The sequence below is a fragment of the Cnephaeus nilssonii genome (genome assembly GCF_951640355.1).
Source record: "Cnephaeus nilssonii genome assembly, chromosome: 23".
Classification (NCBI taxonomy): domain Eukaryota; kingdom Metazoa; phylum Chordata; class Mammalia; order Chiroptera; family Vespertilionidae; genus Cnephaeus; species Cnephaeus nilssonii.
The window spans coordinates 9,929,680-9,953,077 of NC_137094.1; the positions used below are offsets into that span (position 1 = coordinate 9,929,680).

General features: G+C 40.6%; 1 protein-coding gene across 1 annotated transcript in view; it reads right to left on the reverse strand.

Moving 5' to 3' along the window:
- Positions 1–23,398, reverse strand: part of USH2A (usherin) — a gene marked incomplete at its 5' end in the record, with an annotated part of 397,572 nt that overhangs the window by 354,089 nt on the left and 20,085 nt on the right. Inside the window, 6 exons of the mRNA XM_079763761.1 lie at positions 4,524–4,617; positions 5,347–5,568; positions 6,040–6,224; positions 8,087–8,381; positions 9,850–9,913; positions 13,825–13,957. Coding sequence (XP_079619887.1) covers positions 4,524–4,617; positions 5,347–5,568; positions 6,040–6,224; positions 8,087–8,381; positions 9,850–9,913; positions 13,825–13,957 — 993 coding nt within the window. The remainder of the gene's footprint in view (positions 1–4,523; positions 4,618–5,346; positions 5,569–6,039; positions 6,225–8,086; positions 8,382–9,849; positions 9,914–13,824; positions 13,958–23,398) is intronic.

Genomic DNA, 23,398 nt, shown 5'->3' on the forward strand with positions numbered 1-23,398 from the left:
ATAGCTACTCTGACAGGTGTGAGGTGATATCTCATAATAGTTTTGATTTGCATTTCCCTGATGGATGTCAAGTGTCTACTGCCTGTTTTCTTCTAGAAGTTTCATGGTATCCAGTTTTTCCAACACCATTTATTTCAGACTCTTCTTTAGCCCATTGTATATTTTTGCCTTTATTATCATAGATTAACTGACCACATAATTGAGGGCTCTCCATTTTATTCCATTGATCTACATACATCTGTTTTTATGCCAATACCAGACTATTTTGAATACTGTAGCTTTGCAGTTTAATTTGAAATATGGGAGTGTGATACCTCCCAGTTTGTTCTTTCTCTTTGACTACTGGGTTTTTTGGTGAGTGGGATCATAATAACTTTAGGAGTAAGTGTCCTAGTTCTGAGAAGAATGTCATTGGTATTTAACAGGGATTGCACTGAGTCTGTATATTGCTTTAGGTAGTGAGAACATTTTAACAGTATTAATCCTTCCGACACACAAGGATGGTATAGCCTTCTATTTGTATCCTTTTCAATGTTTTTCTTTAATGTCTTGTAGATTTCTGAGTATAGGCATTTCACCTCTTTGGTTAAATTTATTCCTAGGAATTATATGCTTTTACTGATAGTCTAGCTACAAATAAAATATTCTAGAGGTGTTGGTTATTTCTTTCTGCACTTCAAAGGTAATATTTCACTGTCTTCTGCCTTCCGTTGTAACTTGAGAAATCTAATATCACAATTTCTTAAAAATTTGTGTCTATAAATCATTTGACTTTTTCTCTCTGGCTATTGTTATGATCTACTCTTGGTCTTTGGTGACCAGCAGAATTATTATATCTTACCTATGTATGTGTTTATTTTTTCTCAGTCTACTTAGAATTCCAAGAACCATGCCATTCCTCAACTTTGGAAAATCCTTTACCCTTATCCCTTCAAATATCATTTTTCATTATTTTTTTCTGTTTTCATCATCTGTATTTGCTACTTCTATGAATCTGTCTCAAGATACCCCCATGCTCTGAACCTCTTTTTCATGTTTTTAACTTACATTTTAAATGCATTTATGCACATCTCTAACTCAGGGAAATTACTAGTGCAAGTGTTTTTCAAAGATTAAAAATATCACCATGTGTCAGAGAGTAAATGAAATACTTGACCTTGACTCACTAAATGTACAACTAATGTAGAATCTATAATATGAACTGCTTGAATGATAGTTAATAAAAATGAATTCATCAGTATTACAAAAATTATAACACAAAATGAAATACATTGAGAGTAAAATCTTTCTGTGAGCAAAGAGAAAACATCACCGGTGGAGTTTGATGTGTAGTACAAATATGACACAAGTTAGTCATGATGACTCATATTTTCAGACTTTTGTGATCTAAAGGAACATACTCTTTAAAATAACAGGAAATATTCATTTGCATAATAAGCATTATAGAGTGTGATATTCCACCATCAAATTACTGAATGGAAGGAAGGCTTATTACATAAAATGTTTTAAGTTGGCTCTGCTATTTATAATACTAAGATTCATATTGATAGTTTGATTGTAGTTAATTCATAAAAGCCATGACAAATGTTATAAAAGGGTCACAAATCAGAGCCAAAGAATAAGAGGAGTATTCATGGTTCCTAATGAATTGCTCTGTGAACGCTTGGCCACCCTTGCAGGTAATGATGTCACAAAATGATGAGAGAATAGCTAAGTAGCCAACAAAGTGCCAGTGCTTGGCGGAGGTACCGATCATTGCGTCACTCCTGGCCGAGAGCCTCAGAAAGGTGAACACAGCTATTAAAATAAAATGAAAACCCTAAGGATGCAAGTTTCAACTCGTGACACTTTTCTTAAAGCCAGATTCTATCGACACTTGAACTCTCAGGAAAGGTAAATAAAGTATTAGTGAAAAGAGTGGGCACAGCCTCAGCCAGGTTGCTCATTGGATAGAGCATCGGCCCATGGACTGAAGGGTCCTGGGTTTGATACCGGTCGGGGGCACACACCTGAGTTTCAGGCTTGATTCCAGCCCTGGTTGGGATGCATGTGGGAGGCAACCAGTCAATGTGTGTCTTTTCTCACATCGATGTTTCTCTCTGTCTCTCTCTCTCCCTTCCACTCTCTCTGAAAATCAATGGGGAAAAAATCCTTGGGTGAGGATTAACCAAAAAAAACAACAAAAATAAAATAAAATAGGCCTATTGTAGCTACACAACCCTGTTGATTGACATATACGTCGCACACCCAAGCTTCCACTTCTTAGGTTGTGGTCTGTATCTATGAACTTAACACATGCTTTTGGAAAGTGATGATGGACTTTCTGAGCAGGTGGACCAGAGGTGCTGTATTGCAATAAAGCTACCGGCACAACTAGTTAGGAAATGATCTAAAAAAGAGCAAGGGAGGTAGAGTGGAGAGGTTTAGAAGCCTACGTACCAGAGAATGCTTCTTCAAAATTAAAACAAAAAATCCCCTATGGACCACCAATTTGTGACATAACCTTTATGAACTGAAAAATGCTTCATACAGAAAATTCCCTAGAATGGCTCAATATATGAACTTGCTCCTGAATTCATCATTCCACTCCTTTTTTCCCAACTTCATTCATTTTCACTCCTGCTAAAATCACTTTCTCACAGGCCTGACAATTGCCGAGAACTGGCATATTCTCAAGGCTTACGTGTTCGTCTGTTTGCCAAATGGCTGTAATGTAATTCACAAAAGCCCTGTTTATTGAGTAATATTATTAATGGTTAGCATAATACTGTGAAATTGAAGACATTCTTTTTGGATTATGTCCAGATCTTTAAAAAGAACATTGGTTCCAATAGGAAATGAATGGCTTATCTTAAAACATTATTTTAAAAGGAAGGACAATGTGTAAAGCACTCGAGTCAGTATATTTTCAAACTATTGCAAGACAACTTTTTCAGATACATTGAGTCCCACATGTATTAAAATACTTTGAATGATAACAAAAAGAGAATGCCATGCTTATGAATGTTTTATAAAATCATTTTTCATTTTCAACTCCTTGTTGAAAATATAGGACTGAGAAATCACTCAACTTAACAGTCTATTGACTTTTTCCCTTCAGCTGCATTTGCCAAATTTTGCTAAAGTGGAAGCTATTTGTTGTTTTTATATTTATGGCTAAATTCATAAATTATCAAAAGGTGTCAAACAAGAAAATAACAAAAAAGTCAACTTGTTGTTTTCTAGAGGCACTTTATGTCTAAATAAGAAGCATTAAAATGTATTCCCCACCTAAATTATGGTTAATTATTGCACTAGTTCATAATCTAACAGTCACCACCTGAGACCAAGTCTGAAAGTCCCAACGTGACTTCTGTAACCAATCCCGAGTTGGGATTCATTTAACGGCTCTATTTTTAAGGGGAAGCATGAAATCACCCAAGAATCATAAAATATTAATCACTTCAATGTGAGAAATTTAAGAGAGAGAAAAGAGGAAACATGGAAGGGGTACCAAGAGGGAGAGAGAGGAGAGTGGGGGTTGGAGGTGGGTGGGAACTAACTAGTCAAAATAAAATAGGAGAAGCTCAGAAAACAACTTAGTATCTTATCAAACTAATAGCCAGTTTTAAATTTTATTTTAAATTACAGTTAGCATACATTATATAGACATATAACTTAGACAGTGATCATTCCAATAAATCTAGTACTCATCGACACTATGCATAGTTATTACTATTTTACTGATATTCCCTATGCTTATTACTTTATACCCTGTGACTATTTTTATAACTGGCAATTTGTACTTTTAATCCCTTCTTTTTTACCCATTCCTCCCAACTCCCTTCCAATCTGGCAACCATCAATTGATTCTCTGTATCTATGAGTTTGTTTCTGTTAGGTTTGTTCATTTATCTTGTTTTTAGATTTCAAATAGAAGTGAAATCATACACTATCTGTGTATCTCTGTCTGATTTATATCCCTTAGCATAATACCCTCTAGGTCTATCCATGTTGTCACAAATGGCAACCACTGCTTTATTCATTCATCCACCAAAGGACACTTAGGTTATGTCTGTATCTTGGCTATTGCAAATAATGCTGCAATAGACATAGGGGTGCACATGTCTTTTCAAAACAGTGTTTTGCATGTCTTCAGATAAATATCCAGAACTGAATTTGCTGGGTCATATGGTAGTTCTATTTTTAATTTTTTGAGAAACCTAAACACTTTTTTCCATAGTTGTTTTATAAATTAGGATAATGCTGATGAAACAAGGAAAAACAAAGAAACCCTCTGGGTTTAGTTTTATTAGTTATTTCTCAGGGGTTATTTTTTTAAAAGAAATTTTCAACATTATTGAGGGCTTTAATTTTTTCTGTAATATTTTTCTAAAATAATTGACATTTTAGATTCGTATCAAATATTTTTATTCATACCCAGAAGATAGGCCAAAAGTGCTGGTAAGTTCGACGAATTTATATTCGCTACTTCTCAAGCTCCCCCCTCCTTTGGGGGCTTCCATGCATGAAACAGCACTCACCTGAAGTCCCCCGGTGAAGCTTTCCCGGGAGCAGAGGCACCGATAGGGCTGGCTCGTCGTGTCACAGCTGTCGGCGTGACCGTGACATTGACACCTACGAACAGGAGCATCCGTCAGACAGCTCCCTGGAAACAGCAGCTCAACTGCTAATATGTGTAAGGACCTGGGTATATACCCACTGTGTGGACTCAACAAGGGAGGTGAGTGTTAACACAAAAAACTTCTCCTCTTTAGTCATGTGGATATTCATGGAAACTTACATTTAAAAAAAATATTTTTATTAATTTGTACAGAAAGAGGAAGGGGCGGGAGGGGGGAGAGAGAGAGAGAGAGAGAGAGAGAGAGAGAGAGAGAGATAGATATGAGAGCAGAAGGTTGCCTCCTACATGCCCCCTACTGGGAAGAGGGGTGGGGCATGTGCCCTGACCAGGATTGGAAAGAGCAGCCTTTTGGTCATCACTGGACATCGTTCCAACCAACTGGGCCACACCGGCCAGGGCTCATGGGAAGTTTTACATTAATCATGAAGTATTGAAGGAAGTTTCATGAATATCCAAACCACAGTGATGGTCAAGGTAATCATACTTTCTAAACCCAATACTTTGAAAATTGATTCTATAGCAATGTGATCTTTTAGACAAAAAAGACTCACATACAAACCTCCCCCCCCCCCTCCAAAATCTTAGAGTAGGAAAGCATTTTAATACCTGAAGCTTGGAATCTGGCTTGCTCTAAAATCTTAACTAACGTAGTTTTGAGTAAGTCTGACAACAATCTGGAAAACAAAATTCACAGTGAAAAGCACACTGCCGTGAAACCCTACCTCCCCGTGATGGTGACTTCACTGACGGCGTAGTATCTGTGTCTGAGGCTGGCGGGAGTCTCAGTTGTATAGTACTGTCCATGGAAATGAAGTCTTACTTGTGTGGCTTTTACAAACTCTTGAAGAGACTGGGAGTTATAGAAGTCATTGTATCCAGGACGATGATTCGGTCCAGGTGCCAGGAGACTAAATGTGACATTGCCACGGGAATAGGGAGTAAAACTGTTGAGGAAAGACATTTGCAATCATGAGAAGCTATTCATATTTTTGACAAAACAAATCAGAACAACCTATTCCATAACAGCTCAAATTCTTCATTCTGGGAGAAATAGTCTAAAGATTTCATGTGCATGTAGGATCATCATTGAAAAACATAGTAAAACATTTCCTTGAGGACATCATAAAAATTCTATTGATACAGATAACTTGCTAAGCAATCTGAAAGTCAGATTATAAAGCACAGACGAAACTGGAAGCAAGAGATACTCTAATGTCTTTACAGTAAATTTAAACATAATTTAAAACCCAATGTTGGAAGGAATCCTCGACCAATTTGCCTCAAGAGATGGTGGTGAGGGGAAGACTCTACTAGCCTAGCGACTTAAGTTTACCTGGAGGCTATTACTATCCCACAGTCTATGAGAATTAACTCCTAAATGCCTTCAAAGAGAATAGTTTCAAAAATATTCATACTCTGAAAGCTGAAGACAGTTGACAGAATCTGAGTTTTCCAAATCTCCATTGTTTTTCATTCCGAAAACACTGCAATTTCTAGCAAAATACTGCCAATCTTCCCAATCTAGGCCATCTTCCTTCTTCCTCTGAATCCTTATTGCTGTTGGTTGTGGACTTAAGAACTGAACGATGATATAAAACACCTGGAAATGAGTAAGTTAATTATCACCATTGTTGTTTTAAGTTTTAACCCATCAGTATAAATCAAACCATGGAATTGTTGCATTAAAATACAATGTTTACTTCCTCATCCTATCTAATAATAGACAAATATGCAAATTGACCATACCTCCGAAACATCCACAAGCCACACCCACCATCCAATCAGAGCGAGCATGCAAATTAACCCAAACCAAGATGGCTACAGCCACAGAGAGCAAGGTTTCCTAGGTAACAGAGGAAGCCAAGCTTTCTGCCTGCCATTGCCAGGCCTAAGCCTCCACTCAAGCTACAAAGTTTCAATTGTAGAAGGAAAATAAATTCCAGATACCAGGGCCTCCGCTTGGGTTGCCAGGGGGCATGGCCGGCCTGCAAACCACCACAGGCCCCTCGCTCAGGCCGCCCCACACCCCAAGGGAACCCCCACCTGATCCGGGACGCCCTTCAGGGCAAACCAGCTGGCCCCCACCCCTGTACCAGGCCTCTATCCTATCTAATAAAAGAGTAATATGTAGATTGATCATCACTCCAACACACAATATAGCTGCCCCCATGTGGTCAAAGATCCTGCCCCCATGTGGACACAAGATGGCCAGCAGGAGAGGGCAGTTGGGAGGCACCCGGCCTGCAAGGGAGGGCAGTTGAGAGGGACAAAGCCTGCAAGGGAGGGCAGTTGGAGGTGATCAACCCTGCAGGAGAGGGCAGTTAGGGGTGACCAGGCCGGCAGAGGAGGGAAGTTGGGGGCAAACAGGCTGGCAGCAGAGTGGTTAGGGGATGATCAGGCTGGCAGGCAGAAGCGGTTAGGGGCAATCAGGAAGGCAGGCAGGCAAGCAGTTGGGAGCCAGCAGTCCTGGATTGTGAGAGGGATGTCCGACTGCCCGTTTAGGGATCCGACTGCCCACCGGGATCGGGCCTAAACGGGCAGTCGGACATCCCTCGAGGGGTCCCATATTGGAGAGGGTACAGGCTGGGCTGAGGGACAACCCCCCTCCGTGCACAAATTTCATGCACCGGGGCTCTAGTAATAACTATAAATATTCAGACGTTCAGAAATGCCACAGCCCTGTAGTAAAAGCAACACAACCTATCATTATATAGCTGTGCATCTTCTCAAGGATTTTACAAATTAAAGTGGAAATCAATATGAAGTTTGCTATAAAGAAATGAAAAAAGAACATTACTTCCATGAAATAATTGGTATATGTTCTTCTCAAGTAGTTATTTAAAATAAGCACCCATTTTTATTAATTTGGTTACTTACCAAAATGAATGTTTCACTATTTCGTATGATTTTTATAACAATCTCTAAAAATTTAGGCCCTGCATATCTTCTTTTAGGTATTTTCATTTCATAAATTATAATATACTTCTTTACTGAGGTAATGTTCAATTGCCTAGTTCAGGTTTTACCTTGTGGTAGGTTGAATTCTATCCCCAAAGTGATGTTCAAGTTCTAACTCCTGGTGGCTGTGAATGTGACCTTATTTGGAAATAGGGTCTTTGAAGATGTAATTAAGTTAGGAGTCTCAATAGGAGACCCTTCTGGATGCAGGGTGGTCCTCACAAGAGAAAGAGGAGGGAGAACTGACTGTCAGCAACAAGGAAGACGGCCCTGGAACCTGGTGGCAGAGACTGGAGTGATGCTGCCATAAGCCAAGTAACACCAGGAGCCGCCAGGAGCTGGGAGAGGCAGGAAGGATCCGCCCTTACCCAGAAGAATGGTTTCATCCTTCTGATCTTCAGAGCTCTGAGAGAATAAATGTCCGTTGCGTTAAGCCATTAAATTAGCAGTCATTTACTGCAATACCCACGGGAAATGAATACACACCAAACTGCTTCAAGTTACCTGATACTGTCCATTTTCCAAATCTATTGAAAGAGTCACTCCTTGATTGAGCTGGGTGATGTTTGTAAACACACGTGAAACCCACGCAGTCCCAACATCGTCATCGTTGACAAAAGAGAGCGGGTGGGCCTCGGGATGCAGCCGGGACACCCTGTCCCTGGTCGTGTCCTCCGCATCGTTGGGAATGCAGTACCGCTGGTGCAGGGGATGGACCCGCGGGTGGCTGCCCGGGCAGCGGCAGGGGGGCTGGACGTGCAATGTGGGCAGAGCTCCAGCAAAGATGGCCCCAATCTCTCTGGGAGGTCAAGAGGCAGACGGTGAGGACAAATAGCTCAACAGCCATAGATATTCTAGGGCAGCGGTCGCCAACCGGTGGTCCGTGGACCACCGTGGTCTGTGAGGTCCGAAAGGTTGGCGACCGCTGTTCTAAGGGATGTTACAAACGAATACCACTATGTTGATGTTTTCATTAGTATCTATTTAGCGTTCATAATTTTTTACACAGAACATAAAACCAAATTCTTCCCTGGCCCCATAAACATACTCATTCTCATAAAATGAAACATGCTCATTTTATAAAAAAAAAACATTAAATTCTTAAGTACTAGCATTGTCTATCATGAAGCATGCACAATCCCTTGTCCGATTAGCAAGATATGTTTTAAAATAGCATAATATTTTATGGTGCCTATTTGCAATATGTTTATTTGAATCACATAATATTTTACACAGCCTATTTGTAATAAAAAGAAAGGTAATATTCACTTAGGTTGTTAAACTGACCACTGAGTGACCAATGATATATTGAAAGCAATGAGTTATAGATGCGTCTCCAGCTCATCCACGGGAAGTGAGAAAACAGCATAACTTCATCCGCTGCTGTTTCAGGGGAAGGGCCTCCGGCCAAGACCATTTGTCAATGGCTTCCTGTGACTCATCGGTACCAACCCTGGCACCTAAAACGCTTCGATGGCTTCAGTTCACATGGCAGCTGCCAAGAGCCCAAGAAGAAAGCCAATTCCAGGCAGACAGACTTAACTTTTCCATTAAGGGCAATCTACCTGTTCTAGAACGGAATTAGTCATTCTGCGTGTGGGCATTCTTCCACGTGACACCTGTCCTCCATCTGAGGTAGGCCAATGCCAGCAACCAGGTCTAAGGGGAGACTCAGACTCCTTCCCTCAACCCTGGTGGGGGCGTGGCGGAGTCAGGCAGCTATTCCATTCACTAAATCGCATGAAGTCACTTCATTCAATCTCATTGACATCTTCCAGTTGCCATCAGGTGTTAAGTGAGACCAGAAGTGACTATTCAATGACATCTTTGCCCCCAGGACAAACTTTATTCCCTCCAAATTATTACAAGACTGCTCTTCAGCCCTAGCCGGCTTGGCTCATTGGATAGAGCATCAGCCTGAGGACTGAAGGATCCCAGGTTCGATTCTGGCCAAGGGCACATGCCTGGGTTGCAGGCTCGATCCCCAGTAGGGGGTGTGCAGGAGGCAGCTGATCAATGATTCTCTCTCATCATTGATGTTTCTATCTTTCTCCTTCTCTCTTCCTCTCTGAAATTAATAAAAAGAAATATATTTTAAAAAATTAAAAAGACTGCTCTTCAGAAATGTATTTTTTATTTTATTTTTCCATCACAGTTTATCCCCTCTATGCCCTCCTCCACCCTAACACTAATCTTCATGCTACACTTAAGTGAATTCAGCATTTAAGTTTATATCTCTGGAGTTTTACCATACCATGTCTGCTTACCTGTTTGTAAGTGCCACTTGGTATAATCGAAAATCTTGCATTCTTCCAACAAACTGCTCTAAACCTACAAAATACATACATGTACATAGTATGAGAAGTCTTATGTTATCAAACAGTGGCTGACAAATGTTCAAGTGACATTCCTTTAAAGCAAAACAACTTTTAATCATGTACATATCACAGCCTTTTCAAACACTTAGAGATCAATATGTATATTTTGCTAATTCCACATGAATAACATTAACATTCACAATTACCTCCATAGACATTGTAAGACTTAGGCAAAGTGAATACCTGGGCCAATCTATCTCCTGGCCCAACTTGTGATCTCTCTCCAGAAGTCCCCTCCCCAATTCAAACTTCTCTCCAGTTTATAAATCTGAAAATCTATCAGCCCATCAGCCCTAAATCTGCTCCCAAGTGCAATCTTCAGAGCATCTGCAGTGGCAAGAGGAAGACCGCCCACTCCCTCATCCCACCTGAGTGATCTCCAAGCTCCAGAGCATCAGCTCGGGTCTCCTCCCAACTTAGATTAGCACCTGGTCTAGGAAACCCCCAATGCATGAGGATAAACGAAAACCTCCTACTCAGGAGTTTGAATTATTCACATGTCAATGGCATCCTAGCATAGTCTCAGAATTCCACCACCTTGTAACAGTTCTTCTAAGACACCCGGTTCCAAGTCCAAGCTGCATTCAATTAGGTAACCATTCAAGGTGGAGGTAGATATCAACCTTAAACCACACAATATTTTATTAATTAATTTAGCAAATATTTATTTAAGGTTTACCAACAGGTAAGTCCAAGAGACTGAGAAGAGAAAAAAAAGTAAAACAACTACCACCTCTATGGTTTTCGTTATGTTGCTAATAATGAGAAAAACTTAAAAATGGCAAAATTCTAGCTAGAGTTTGATTATGAGGACACAAGATGGGGTGGGATGTAATGAATAATGCCAAATCAATAATTAAGTGGGGTTTTTCAAATATTAAATTTAGAGTAATGACCAATTCACCAAATGAGCACATCCTCAAATGCGTTTGTTTCTTAATTATTCCCTTTTTTAATTTATCTTAATAATAGAGAACATGGGAGCGCTCACTGCTGTAGCTCCTTGTGGTGCCTGGGAGGAAACTGGGGCAGAGCGAGGGCATCCTGATGAATAAGAGATGCGGAGTAAGCCTAGCTCACCGGACGGTCTGAGGCTGCTCTCGGGAGAGCTGGAAGAAAACGCTCTCCACATGAACTGACACGTGTTGCTTGATATGATCTAAGTCAGGGATCCTCAAACTTTTTAAACAGGGGGCCAGTTCACTGTCCCTCAGACCGTTGGAGGGCCGGACTATAGTTTAAAAAAAACTATGAACAAATTCCTATGCACACTGCACATACCTTATTTTGAAGTAAAAAAACAAAATGGCAAAAACACCCGCACGTGGCCTGCGGGCCGTAGTTTGAGGACGCCTGGTAAGGTGTTCTATTTGTATATTTAAAAACCTGCCTAACCAAGTAAGATTTTCTTGTTGGTGTGTATTATATGCATGTATTTCATATGCATTATTATATATGCATTATCATTATATTATGCATGTATGCATACACTATGATTTATATATGTATGTAGTACACTTATGTGCATACGTACCTTATATGTAGACACGCAGTGTTTGTCTACATATTCCATGGATGTGTGTACAAGGCTTTGTGGAAAGGCAAGGCCAGCAGTAACAGAAACTGTCACTGGCAACATATTTTTCTAGAAAGTTATGCTAGGTAGAGATGAGACTTGAAGAAAAAGTCTGTGGCAGCCAACACCCTTGTGAAGACCGGGCGCAGACACAGGGAAACGTGGAAGCCTGGCCCGTGGTCTCCTCCAGGCCCTCCGTGGAGATCCCGGTGTTTGACCGCTTCTGCCCTGAAGCAGACAGCCCAGCCGGCCTGGCCTGCACGCAGCACCTCTAATGCAGCTCGCAGCCACGATTACCTCCCCTGAATGAAACCATCTCAGGCACGGACAAGAGGATGCAGGACAGTGACTTCATTTTTTTATTTAAAGAAAAGGAGCGAGCGAGAAAGAATATGACTTATAATAAGTCCAGGGGAACATTCTGTACCCATCTCCTTTCTGATTAGAGAGGTGGCGTGGGCCTGGCTCATTAGGCGGAAGTAATGAGCCAGGCGATGTGCCATCTCTAATTAGAGAAAAGATACAGTAGATACAACTGTACCTATAAATTGATGGAATAAAGAGAAAATTTATTTTTAAATATTCTTTCCTCTTTCAGTTCTGTGATGCCTGGAACTTAAGGAACTTAAGGAGAAAGCCATAATAAAAACTAAGTAACATTTAAAATAAGCCCTTTCCAGTGATATATTTTCTAATCAGAAGCTAAATTTACTTTCACACAGTTTGGAAGTGAATAGCACACTCGGTCCGCACCACCCTTTTGAAGCATGGCTCCCACAGTTAGGATACTGAAGTATAAGCAACTCATTTCAACCCCAGCATGCATCGCGGACAAATTTATGGGGCTATTGAATACTTTGAGCAATACTTGAGCAATAAAACACTTTCAGAAGTACTAATGGGGATTAAATATTGAAACAAGGCTTCTAAGATTTAATGTGTTATTAAGAAATTCTGCAAGCAGAGTACTTTATAAAATTCTTCACTATACTAATTACTGATATAGATGAAAAATTCATCAAACTGGCTCCTTAATATTTATGTGTTATGTTGCACCCGTGTTTATGCCTTTCTTAAAATTTTTAAATATTTTTAAATGTCTTTAATGCAAACGTATTGGGCCTCCCCAAAACTGGAAAAAAGACATGCAGAGCATAACATTCTTAACATGTATGAGCTTTTACAAATAAGTAAGACATTCCAGAGTATGAATACAAACACACAGCAAATGAAATGCAAATGCTAAAGACAGATGGAAAGCTACTCAAACTTACTAATGGCCAAATAATTTAAAGAGGCATCCGACGATATTTTTCAATGAGAGAAATGGCAAAGGTAAAAAAACGAATACTTTCTAAGGTCAGCTAGTGTTTAAGGAAGAAAGTATTTGCCCATATTTTAAAATATGGGCAACAGGAGGTAGCCTGTTGTTATGCATTAGGGCAACCTGTCTAACATGCATTAAAATATAAGATGACCATATACTTCAACCTAACTTCTATGGACTTATGTTAGCAAAATAAATATAATAATATTAACAAAAGCATTAAATCTCAATATGGTTTAGTATATACAAGGCCCAGTTATAGTTATTTATTTATTCAATAAATATTGAACAACTTCTATATGCCAAATGCTAGAAAAATAGTCACGCTTTTCATGACATACCTCATGTGATCCTCAAATGAAACTGTAGTATCATTATCATCATCATCATCATTTTAAATCTGGTATAATTACACTTTAGAGACATTAGAAAGGTGACCCAGGTCACGTGGCTAGTAAGTGGGGAAATAGGATCCGAACTCAAGTACACTGATACCAAAAGTATAAGGTCTTAAGGAACTCCACTATCAGACAACTGCTCAAATGTGTGCATGCGTGTATATGTATATGTGTACATATCATTGTGTGTATATGTGCATACAAGATCAATAAATACATATACACAGTGTTTTCTATCAAATAACTGCCAATATCAAAATATTAGAAATAACAGATGTTCATTAATAGAAAAAATATTAAAAGTTTTTGTTACAGCTATACAATCATGCACACTGCAGTTATTTTAAACGAGAAGGCATGTTAACATGAAAAGTTGTCTATAACATATAGAGGGGAAGTATTTTTAGAGGGCTCAAAGAAAGCCTTTGTACCATAATTTCATTTTTGAAAAATTGTATTTATAACCATATTTCTAGGTATATGTACTAAAATGTTTAAAGTATTATTTTTTGACACAGTAACAATACAATCAAATAAATAATTTTCTGAAGGCAGAATCTTACCATTTAAACTCTGTCCTATCCGCGTAGCACCAGAGGCAAAATCTATAACTGAACCACTTAGAGTTTGCGCATCAAAAGCTGTGCTGTCCTCCTCCAAACCATTGATGAAGAAACTGATTTTTGTCTGATGCACCTGGAAGAAATTATCACCGTCATTAGTTTAATGGTGTATCCTTTAATTTTGTGATAACCACATTTCAATAGTCTTTCTCAAGTTAATTTTCTATTTCTCCATTTTCTTCAGTTGGTAGGACAAAGAAATTTATTTGAATGGCTCAATGATGTATGTCTGTGTTTATATAACTAGGTATAAGCCTACATATTGTAGTTTTGGACTGTGATGGCACCTACCAGTGTATTCACCGGCTCACACAATTGTTTGTCCTATATATATATATATTTTAATATATTTTATTGATTTTTTACAGAGAGGAAGAGAGAGGGATAGAGAGTTAGAAACATCGATGAGAGAGAAACATCGATCAGCTGCCTCTTGCACACCCCCTACTGGGGTTGTGCCCGCAACCAAGGTACATGCCCTTGACCGGAATCGAACCTGGGACCCTTGAGTCCGCAGGCCGACGCTCTATCCACTGAGCCAAACCGGTTTCGGCTGTCCTATATATTTAACAGCTCTAACTGCCGTGCTTTCATAAGTTTTAGAAAATATGTGGTTTCTTTAATTACTAAAAGTGGCATAGCCATATTTGAAAATAAACAAAAATGAATAGAAAAATGAGAAATAGTCACAACCAGACATTCCAAAAATATATATATGGCATAGATATGATTCAATTTAAGGTGCTAATGCAAAATGCTTCATATAAATATTTACTTTCTCAGGTGTTAATAATTCTCAGCTGTACCCTCCCAATATAGAATAAAAATAAATTTGCCAATCTTTTTTTAGGCTAATTATTTTAGCAACCTAATAACTCTCTCTCTACACAGGCATTAGCAAACTTCCTCTGTAAACAGCCAGAAAGTAATTTTCTTTTATTTGCAAGCAGATGATTTTGTGGCTCAAACAATCCAGGTCACAACTGTTCAGTTCTGCGGGTGTAATAGGAAACCAGCCATAGACACACATCAATGACTGAGCACAATGTCTCCCAGTAAAACTTTATAAAAACAGGTGGCCAGCAGGTTTGTTGCATGGGTTCTAGCCTGGTGATCCCTTGATTCACACCATTCAACCTTATGAAGTTTTTGTTTGTGTGAAGTGATCCCTGAGTAGCAATGCAAAGTTTCATACAGATTACTTCATAGACGATATCTCTAGAAAATCCTCAATGACTTCATCCTTCCAAATAAACTTATAGGCTGTTTTGACCTCAACTTTAGTCTCTACAAATAGTCCTATTTAAGTGCTTTTAAGTTAAATGTAAAAGGAATCATTGATACTCTAATTAGTCCAGGGGCTGACTTGGCAAACAAAAGCTGGTAAGGTGGATGGGGTCAGGAAAGAGAGAGAGAGAAATTTAATGTCTTGTAGTTGGAAATGTTTAGAGGCTGACATTTTAATAAAAAATATATCAAATCATAGCATTCAAATGCTATTCTATTAAAAATGCCTCACAAAAATTGATGCAAACAATTCTCTGGCATCTTTAAATCATGTGACTGCCTTAAGAACCCTTTGAACAAACCTTTCCAAAACAAAACAAACAAAAAATCTGAATGTTAACAAAATAATTACTTGGTAATATTAATTCATAGAAAGTTTTCTAACTATGGCTTTTCTCAATTCTATCAACCTCTTTCGTTTACACCAGGTTCTTTTTTAAACCCCTTTTCCCAATGTTGCATTTTACTTGTTTGTAAAACAAAGCTTTAACATAAAGACCTAAACACACTCACACACCAACTCCTATGGGTCTGGATATATACCTCCCCGCTGAGGGAGAAGAACTGTATTTTTATTTATTTATTTTTTTTGCATCCCATTTTTTACAGCCTGTTACTGTCATTTGGTGTTTGACTGTTATCATTATAAAAGATACCGGCTTTTCTACTTTGTTATTTGTAGCATTATCTCATGTTTTACAACATCTTTGAGCAACACGCGGGGCACATGAAATATCACTCGTGGAAAGTTCTCGATGGTATTAATGCATAAAAAAGAATGTGGTTCCCTCTCCACTGTCTCTGCCCAGCCAAAAGCTGATGAACAGCCAATTTTCCTTTATCACATTAGCACAGCCATGAGGGAAACCCATTTGTTCTAGTCAGCTACACTAAAGATACTATTACCAATCTAACATATACATGTTTTATATCAGCAGTATTCTCAGAGCATGAGCGCGCCGGCCATATATTAACACTAGCATGACAGTTTATTTAAGAAAAGAAAATTGTCTCTGTAGAGGGACAGAAGTTAGAAATGTATGGCGAAAGCTCAGTGTCACTGGTCTAATAAAGGCAATAATTCTCCGGCTTGCTTTATGGCAGGTAACACTCCTGTGACGGTTCTGTCATATCATTCAAATAGAAATGTTGTCTTTTACAAGTTTAAGTGCACCTTTATTTGGAGGCAGATAGAAAGCATGCTTTTGATTTTCTGTGTTCACTGTATTATATCTGCAGTCAAGAGTTCAGGACCTTCTTTTTTTTTTTCTTTCTTTTTTTATCAACTCATCACATATTTGCTTAGTGGAAGGATTCGGTGTCACATGCAGTGAATTCCAGGAGAAGGTTTTCACTTCCTTGGTGCTTAAAAAATGATTAAGGATGATCCCAAGACACTCTGGCCCGCTGTTCCTCCCCCTACCAAGCGCCTTCCTGTAAGTAGGATGACCTCTTCTTTAGTGCTCCGTACCGTGCTTTGTATGCCAGGATTCTCTGAACGACTTTGCAATTCTGGTTCGGGGCCCCATCCCAGGAGAACCGAGAAGGCGAAGGTGGCTTGTTGCAATAGCTCATTCCGATGACCCCCTTGCCAGTTATTTAGGGGAATAGAAATCTATGCGATAGAATCCCTGATTTGTGAAAAGAAAGCCCTTTCCCACCTATCTCATTCTCCGCCCCTGTGAGAATTAGGGGAGTTCACCCACGTTCCTTGGTGTGGCTGCAAGGAACGAAGTGGTAAAATCAGTAGCAGCTGCAGAAAAGCCTTAGATCTTTCATAAGAAATCCAAAAACACGCTGGAAAAAAAAAAAGACACAGGGGAGCAGGTCATTCTCATGCCTTCATTCTCTCGGGGTTTCACATTTTAGTTTAACCTTGTTGGTCCGGTTTGTATCCCTGTGATAGAATGTACGCATTGACTTGAGCACAAGAGTGTGTTAGATTTTTTTAAGTACAATTCCTGGCCATTCTTATGTGAGTATAATTCAAAATTCCAGAAAGTCATACAGTAGATATCTGAGAAACTACCAAGGGGGAAAAAATGCAACCAAGTCCACCTGGATTACAGTCACTGCCCACAATCACCCACCGATGCTACTGCAAGGTCACATCCTGGTGGTTCCTCAACACCTGCTGGCCACCAGCACCGAGAGGAACTGCTGATGGGGGGTGGGGTGGGGAAAACACTGGCGGAGTACCTGCTCTGACTTCCTCGCCTGGGAAATCATTTTATCGTTTTCCTGTCACCTGTATCCTCCCAATTTAAATTTAATTCAGTAAAGCGTCACCCCCATACCCACACTGGCCCTATGAGTTAGACCAAGAGAATGAAGTCATCATCCTTTCTCTCAAGGAGCCCATATGTATCAAACAGCAGAGTCAGGCTTCTCAGACGGCCCCTCTGCAGTGCTGTTACCCCAAAATGAGGACTCGGAGGTTCCATCGCTCCAGTATTCTGCTTCTGCAGGTTTGGGGAATCCGTTTGTCTTTGAACAAACCTGCACAGACTCGGTCATGGAATAGGTATACGGACTGTCTGGTGGTTAGAGCTGGGGCTAGATGAACGGAAAGATACCACCTTATAACTTCGACGCATAAGCCCCAGCTCTAACCACTGAGATCTCACCAAACAATCTGTATGCCTTTTCCATGACAGAGACTGTGCAGGTGCAAAGAAAGATGTCCTTATCCCGTGTCTTCGGGATATATGTGTTTAGTTTCTGCAATCTTCTCAATACGTCATGGTTTGGGGTCTCTCTCCTCCTAAAATGTGGCTCCAGAAATACTCAAATCTCTATGTGTGGTCTGACTTGCCAAATTAAAACAGGATTATCACCTTAACCTATTCCAAAATCGCCTGTGAGATTTTTGGCAATGACATCACGCAGCCCAAAGGGATACACTAGGTAGAGCTGACTATTGGCTAAAATGCTGTCTTTTTCCACTCACTTCCCTGCCTAAGCACGGCCGCCCCACCCTCTCCCCTGTCCACAGGCAGCTCGTTTTGTGGAGCCAAGGACAGGGCTTTCTATTTATCCACGTTATATTTCATCTTGTTCCATTCAGCCCATCGCGCCGGGCTGTCAAAATCTTTTTGAACGCTCTGTCTGTCATCCAGAGTATTTACCATCCTCCCAGATCTGTGTCATTTGCAAATTTGATGAGCGTGCCCTACGTGCCGGGCAGATGCTCGATAACTACGAACTGAATGATTGACTAATTGATACTCCAAAAATAAAACCACCAACACAATCTAAGCTGGGTCACAATTCTGAGCAATAAAAAGGGCACCATTTTTGAAGAGATGAAATATGTCACATTGGGACTCTTCGCCTTTGCAGCGTGACCTTGCTCCTCACTCACATGAGTCTTCCTCTAATTATTTAATTATAAATAAATCCTCCAATCTATTCCATTTCCGCTATTAAGCCTTCTCTCTCCCTCTCCCTCCCTCTCTCTCTCTCTCTCTCTCTCTCTCTATATATATATATATATATATATATATATATATATATATATATATATATATATATATATATGGCTTAATAGCAGAAGAGGTGAGCAGTGAGTGGAATACACACACACACACACACACACACACACACACACACACACACACAAATAATATTAAAAAAAGCAGTTGAGGCAATTAATCCTGGAAGGTTGCTTTGGCAGAAATTAATCACAGGGGCTACCCACAAATATCTGTGATGTGCACATGTCCTCATTACTACATTGAATCACTGAACAACTGCTTTTAGCTTCTTTCTCTCTTTTTTTTTTTAAATACATTTTATTGATTTTTTTTTTTTTTTTACAGAGAGGAAGGGAGAGGGATAGAGAGTTAGAAACATTGATGAGAGAGAAACATCGATCAGCTGCCTCCTGCACACCCCCTACTGGGGATGTGCCTGCAACCAAGGTACATGCCCTTGACTGGAATCGAACCTGGGACCCTTGAGTCCGCAGGCCAACGCTCTATCCACTGAGCCAAACTGGTTAGGCTAGCTTCTTTCTCTTTGACTGTAGGAAAGATGCATAGGAAATTGTCTTCATACACAGACATGGTCCTCAAAGATACATCTTGTTTGTTTTTGTTTCTATTCTTTATTTCCCATGAGCATATATATTCTGTTTTAACACTCAGTCCTCTCCCTGGACCCCCATTTCCCGGAACTCCTGTCCTCGCCTCACCACCACCACCACCACCACCACCACCACCACCACCACCACCACCTACCCCTCTCCCTCCCTCCCTCCCCCCCCCCTCTCTCTCTCTCTCTCTCTCTCTCTCTCTCTCTCTCTCTCCTGGTTTTTCCTCTCTGAGCAACTCAGACAAGCCGGGCCAGGGAAGTGATCTATGCCTAAGTGTGCTACATTTTCCAAGTGCCTATGTTCCTCTGGGTTTACTGTTCTCTCTAGATATCTATTCAAGCTCTCCATATATTACAACTTCCTACAAACAAGCCTCCAATGTAATCAATCTCTAAAAATTTGATAGAGGAATGCAAGTAGTTTTCTTTGTCCTGACTTGGAGGGATATGAAACTCTCATGACCGCTTCTTCCCAAACTATTAAATTACTCTCTTCCTCTCTCTACTTCAAAAAAGAAAAGCTATTACTTTACACATACAGATGATGGAAAACCCGCCAATGGTCTGATTTACTGTCGATTTCCTAGGTAATAGGGGTAGATCCGAATCACTTTCTGTAGATACTGCAAACCCAGAGGTCCTACTTTCAAAATAGATCCAAAATCCACTCACTGCTCACCACCTCACCTGCTACAACCCTGGCCTGAGTCACCACCACCTGCTCCCCTAGATTTTTGCACTGGCATCCTATCTAGCCTCCCTGATACACTCTGTGAGCTGCAGACAGCAACCCGAGGGTTCTTTGCTAAAGTAAAATGAGAGCATCAGTCCTTTGCAGAGACCTCCAATGAGTTCTCATCGAGAGTGAAAAAAAATGTTCTACAAGCTCTCCCCAGTCCGTCTCCCGTGACCTCCGGCTTATTTCCTGGTGGTATGGCCTATGCTCTCTGTTCTGGCTACACTTCCATCTTCAGATATTCCAGGAACTTATTTCCCTCAAATCCTTGTATTTTCTATTTCCACTCGTTGACATTATTTCTACAGACACTTGCTGGCTTATTCCTTCACATCCTCCAGATATTTTCTCAAATGTCACTTTATCAGAAGCTCTCCTAGCTACCCGATCTAAATTACAGCCTGCAATCCTTACTAACCCCCTATCCTATACAATTATTCTCTTTATCCACACCTAACATATTGCATATTTTATTTATTTTTCTTTTTTTATTGTTAGTCCCCTTTCCCTGCCCGGAATATATACTCCACAAGAAGAGGTTTTTCTTTTGCTTTTGCTGTGTTGTTCACTGCTATTCCCTCATTTCCCAGAAGAGTAATAGTAGCAACTTTTAGGAACCCATTAAATTTTCATCTAAACGAAGTAAAGTCTGGAATTGGAGAAGATAGGGAATAAGTCAGCTGTAGGGAAGGGTGAAACACAACAAACAATGGGAAGATGCTTCAAAGTTACCCCAAGTCTTTCATTTATGCTGACCATTCCCTCTGTGGTGAATTTTAAATCACCTCTCCTTTTCCCCAAATCTTTGCCAGTTGTCTAAATCTCTTTAAATTGTGGTGATAAAGTTGCATACAATTAAGTCCCCTGAAGCCTGAAGAAGGATAATAAAGGGTGGGTTTCTGCTTCCACTGCCAGGGAGTGAGCCAAGGCCCTACCAGAATGTGAACTCACTCCTGACCCACATCAGAGGGTCATCCGTCAAGCTCTCAGCACGTAGATGGACGTACAGGAAATCATTCTGTGAACAGTCCAAAACCTAACCCGTGCCAGGACTTGACTGATGTCTTTAAGATCCTGAGAGTCATTTGTAAGTTGAAATGGAGTCTTGCCAACAGTTAGTTTCCTTTCTTTTATCCCCTTCACAACAACAAAACCTGAGATGGTATCATCAATTGGGGCAAAGATTTGGGGAAAAGTAACAGAGGTAATTTAAACATTCACATTACCATCTGAAGAACGCCGTACTAGCAATTAGGTGACCAGATTCAAGCAATAAGCTTTCAAAACAATAGCATGTGGCAGTTACAACAAACTCTGACATCCATTTAAAAAATATATATGTTTTTATTGATTATAGAGAGAGAGGAAGGGAATGGAAGAGATAGAAACATTGAGAGAGAAACATCACCAATCAGCTGCCTCCTACACACCCCCTACCAGGGATCTAGCCCACAACCTAGGCATGTGCCCTGACTGGAAACAGACCCAGTGACCTCTTGGTTCATGAGTCAGCACTTAACCACTGAGCCACACCAGTCAGGCTCTGGCATCCATTTTTTAAAGACTTTGTTTCTACTTCCCATTTTCACCATTTACTTGGATAAAGCTGACCTGATTTAAAAAAAAAAAAAAAAGTCCTTCAATGCAGACCAAATTTTTCTGCATGGAGTATCCCATGCAAGTTAAACCACCCAAGACCAACATTATGCCATTTAGGCGATTTTCTTCAGATACGGAACATTATATAATTACTAAAATTATAGTAATGCACAAAATTCGTGCAAGAGTAGGCCTTCCTTCTCCCGGCTGCTGGCACCAGCTTCACTCTGGCACCTGGGACCTGGGCTTCCCTCTAGCCGCCTGCAGGCACCTGGGACCCGGGTTTCCCTCACAGCCCTGGCTTCGTCTGGAAGGTCATCCGGAAGGACGTCGAATCTAATTAGCATATTATGCTTTTATTATTATAGATGAGACCAGGAGTTTTGGGTATAAGAGTTGTGGGAGTCCAGTCTGCATTCTCCAGGCGGGCCGAAGTACCTTAGCAGTTAATGAGGTAGATCCTGCCTGGGCAGTGACTTCAGTAGGTAGACACAGGATCTATTAAGCACTCAACAATACCCTATGCAGATCCTCAAGTGTTAAAGTCTATTTTAAAGCAACACTTCCAAAATGTGTCACAGGGTTTGCAATGCCCTGTGCTAACAGAGATAGAAGTGAAGGACCTTATTTGAACATTTAACCTAAAAAGACATCTCCACCCGCCCTCCCGCCCTCTTCCCTCTCCCCCATTATTACACTGTCTGCATTAGGGATGAGGAGGCAAGATTCTGGTGTGAGAATCCAACTCAAATGTCTCCTTGAGTACATCAGGCTCTCCTGGCCCTCTGACCTTCTCTTTTGTCCAAATCTCCTGAGAACCACGCCTGAGTCACACAGTAACTAGCTGTTGGCTGAATAGCATTATTGGAAAAGGGGAAAAATCTTTGCCCAGAATTAACTACCTTCTGGCATGATCCAGTTACCTGGCTCTTTACAGTAAAAAACAACACAATTCTATACATTCAACTCAGGGAACATAATTATTACCATTATTCTCTCCAAAAACAATCTAACTTTCATGTATATACGGATGCCCAAAGTATGTCTCCAAGGTGAGAAATCAATGAAACAAGTGTACGGCAAGTACTCATAATTCTTTTTTTTTTAATTTAATTTATTATTTAACTAGAGGCCCAGTGCATTAAATTCATGCGCATGGGGGGGGGGTCCCTCAGCCCAGCTTGCACCCTCTCCAATCTGGGACCCCTCGAGGGATGTCCGACTGCCCGTTTAGGCCCGATCCCACTGGGATTGGGCCTAAATGGGCAGTCGGACATCCCTTTCACAATCCAGGACTGCTGGGTCCCAACTGCTCGCCTGCCTGCCTGCCTAATTGCCCCCACCTGCTTCTGCCTGCCAGCCTGATCACCCCCTAATCACTCCCCTACCAGCCTGATTGATGCCTAACTGCTCCCCTGCCAGCCCAATTGCCCCTAACTGCCCTCCCCTGCCGGCCATCTTGTGTCCACATGGGGGCAGCCATCTTGTGTGTTGGAGTAATGGTCAATTTGCATATTACCTCTTTATTATATAGGATGTGTTACATGTCTCTTTATTCCTCCACTGACCTCTCCATGACCACCCCCAACCCCAAGTCTGTGTCCACTGGTTATGCTCATATGCATGCATACAAGTCCTCTGGTTGATCTCTTATCCCCTCACCCCTTTCCTTCCTTCATTTGTTGGACAGTCTATTCCAGTGGTTGGCAAACTGCGGCTCGCGAGCCACATGCGGCTCTTTGGCCATCGGAAAACACAGATATTTACATTACGATTCATAACAGTAGCAAAATTATA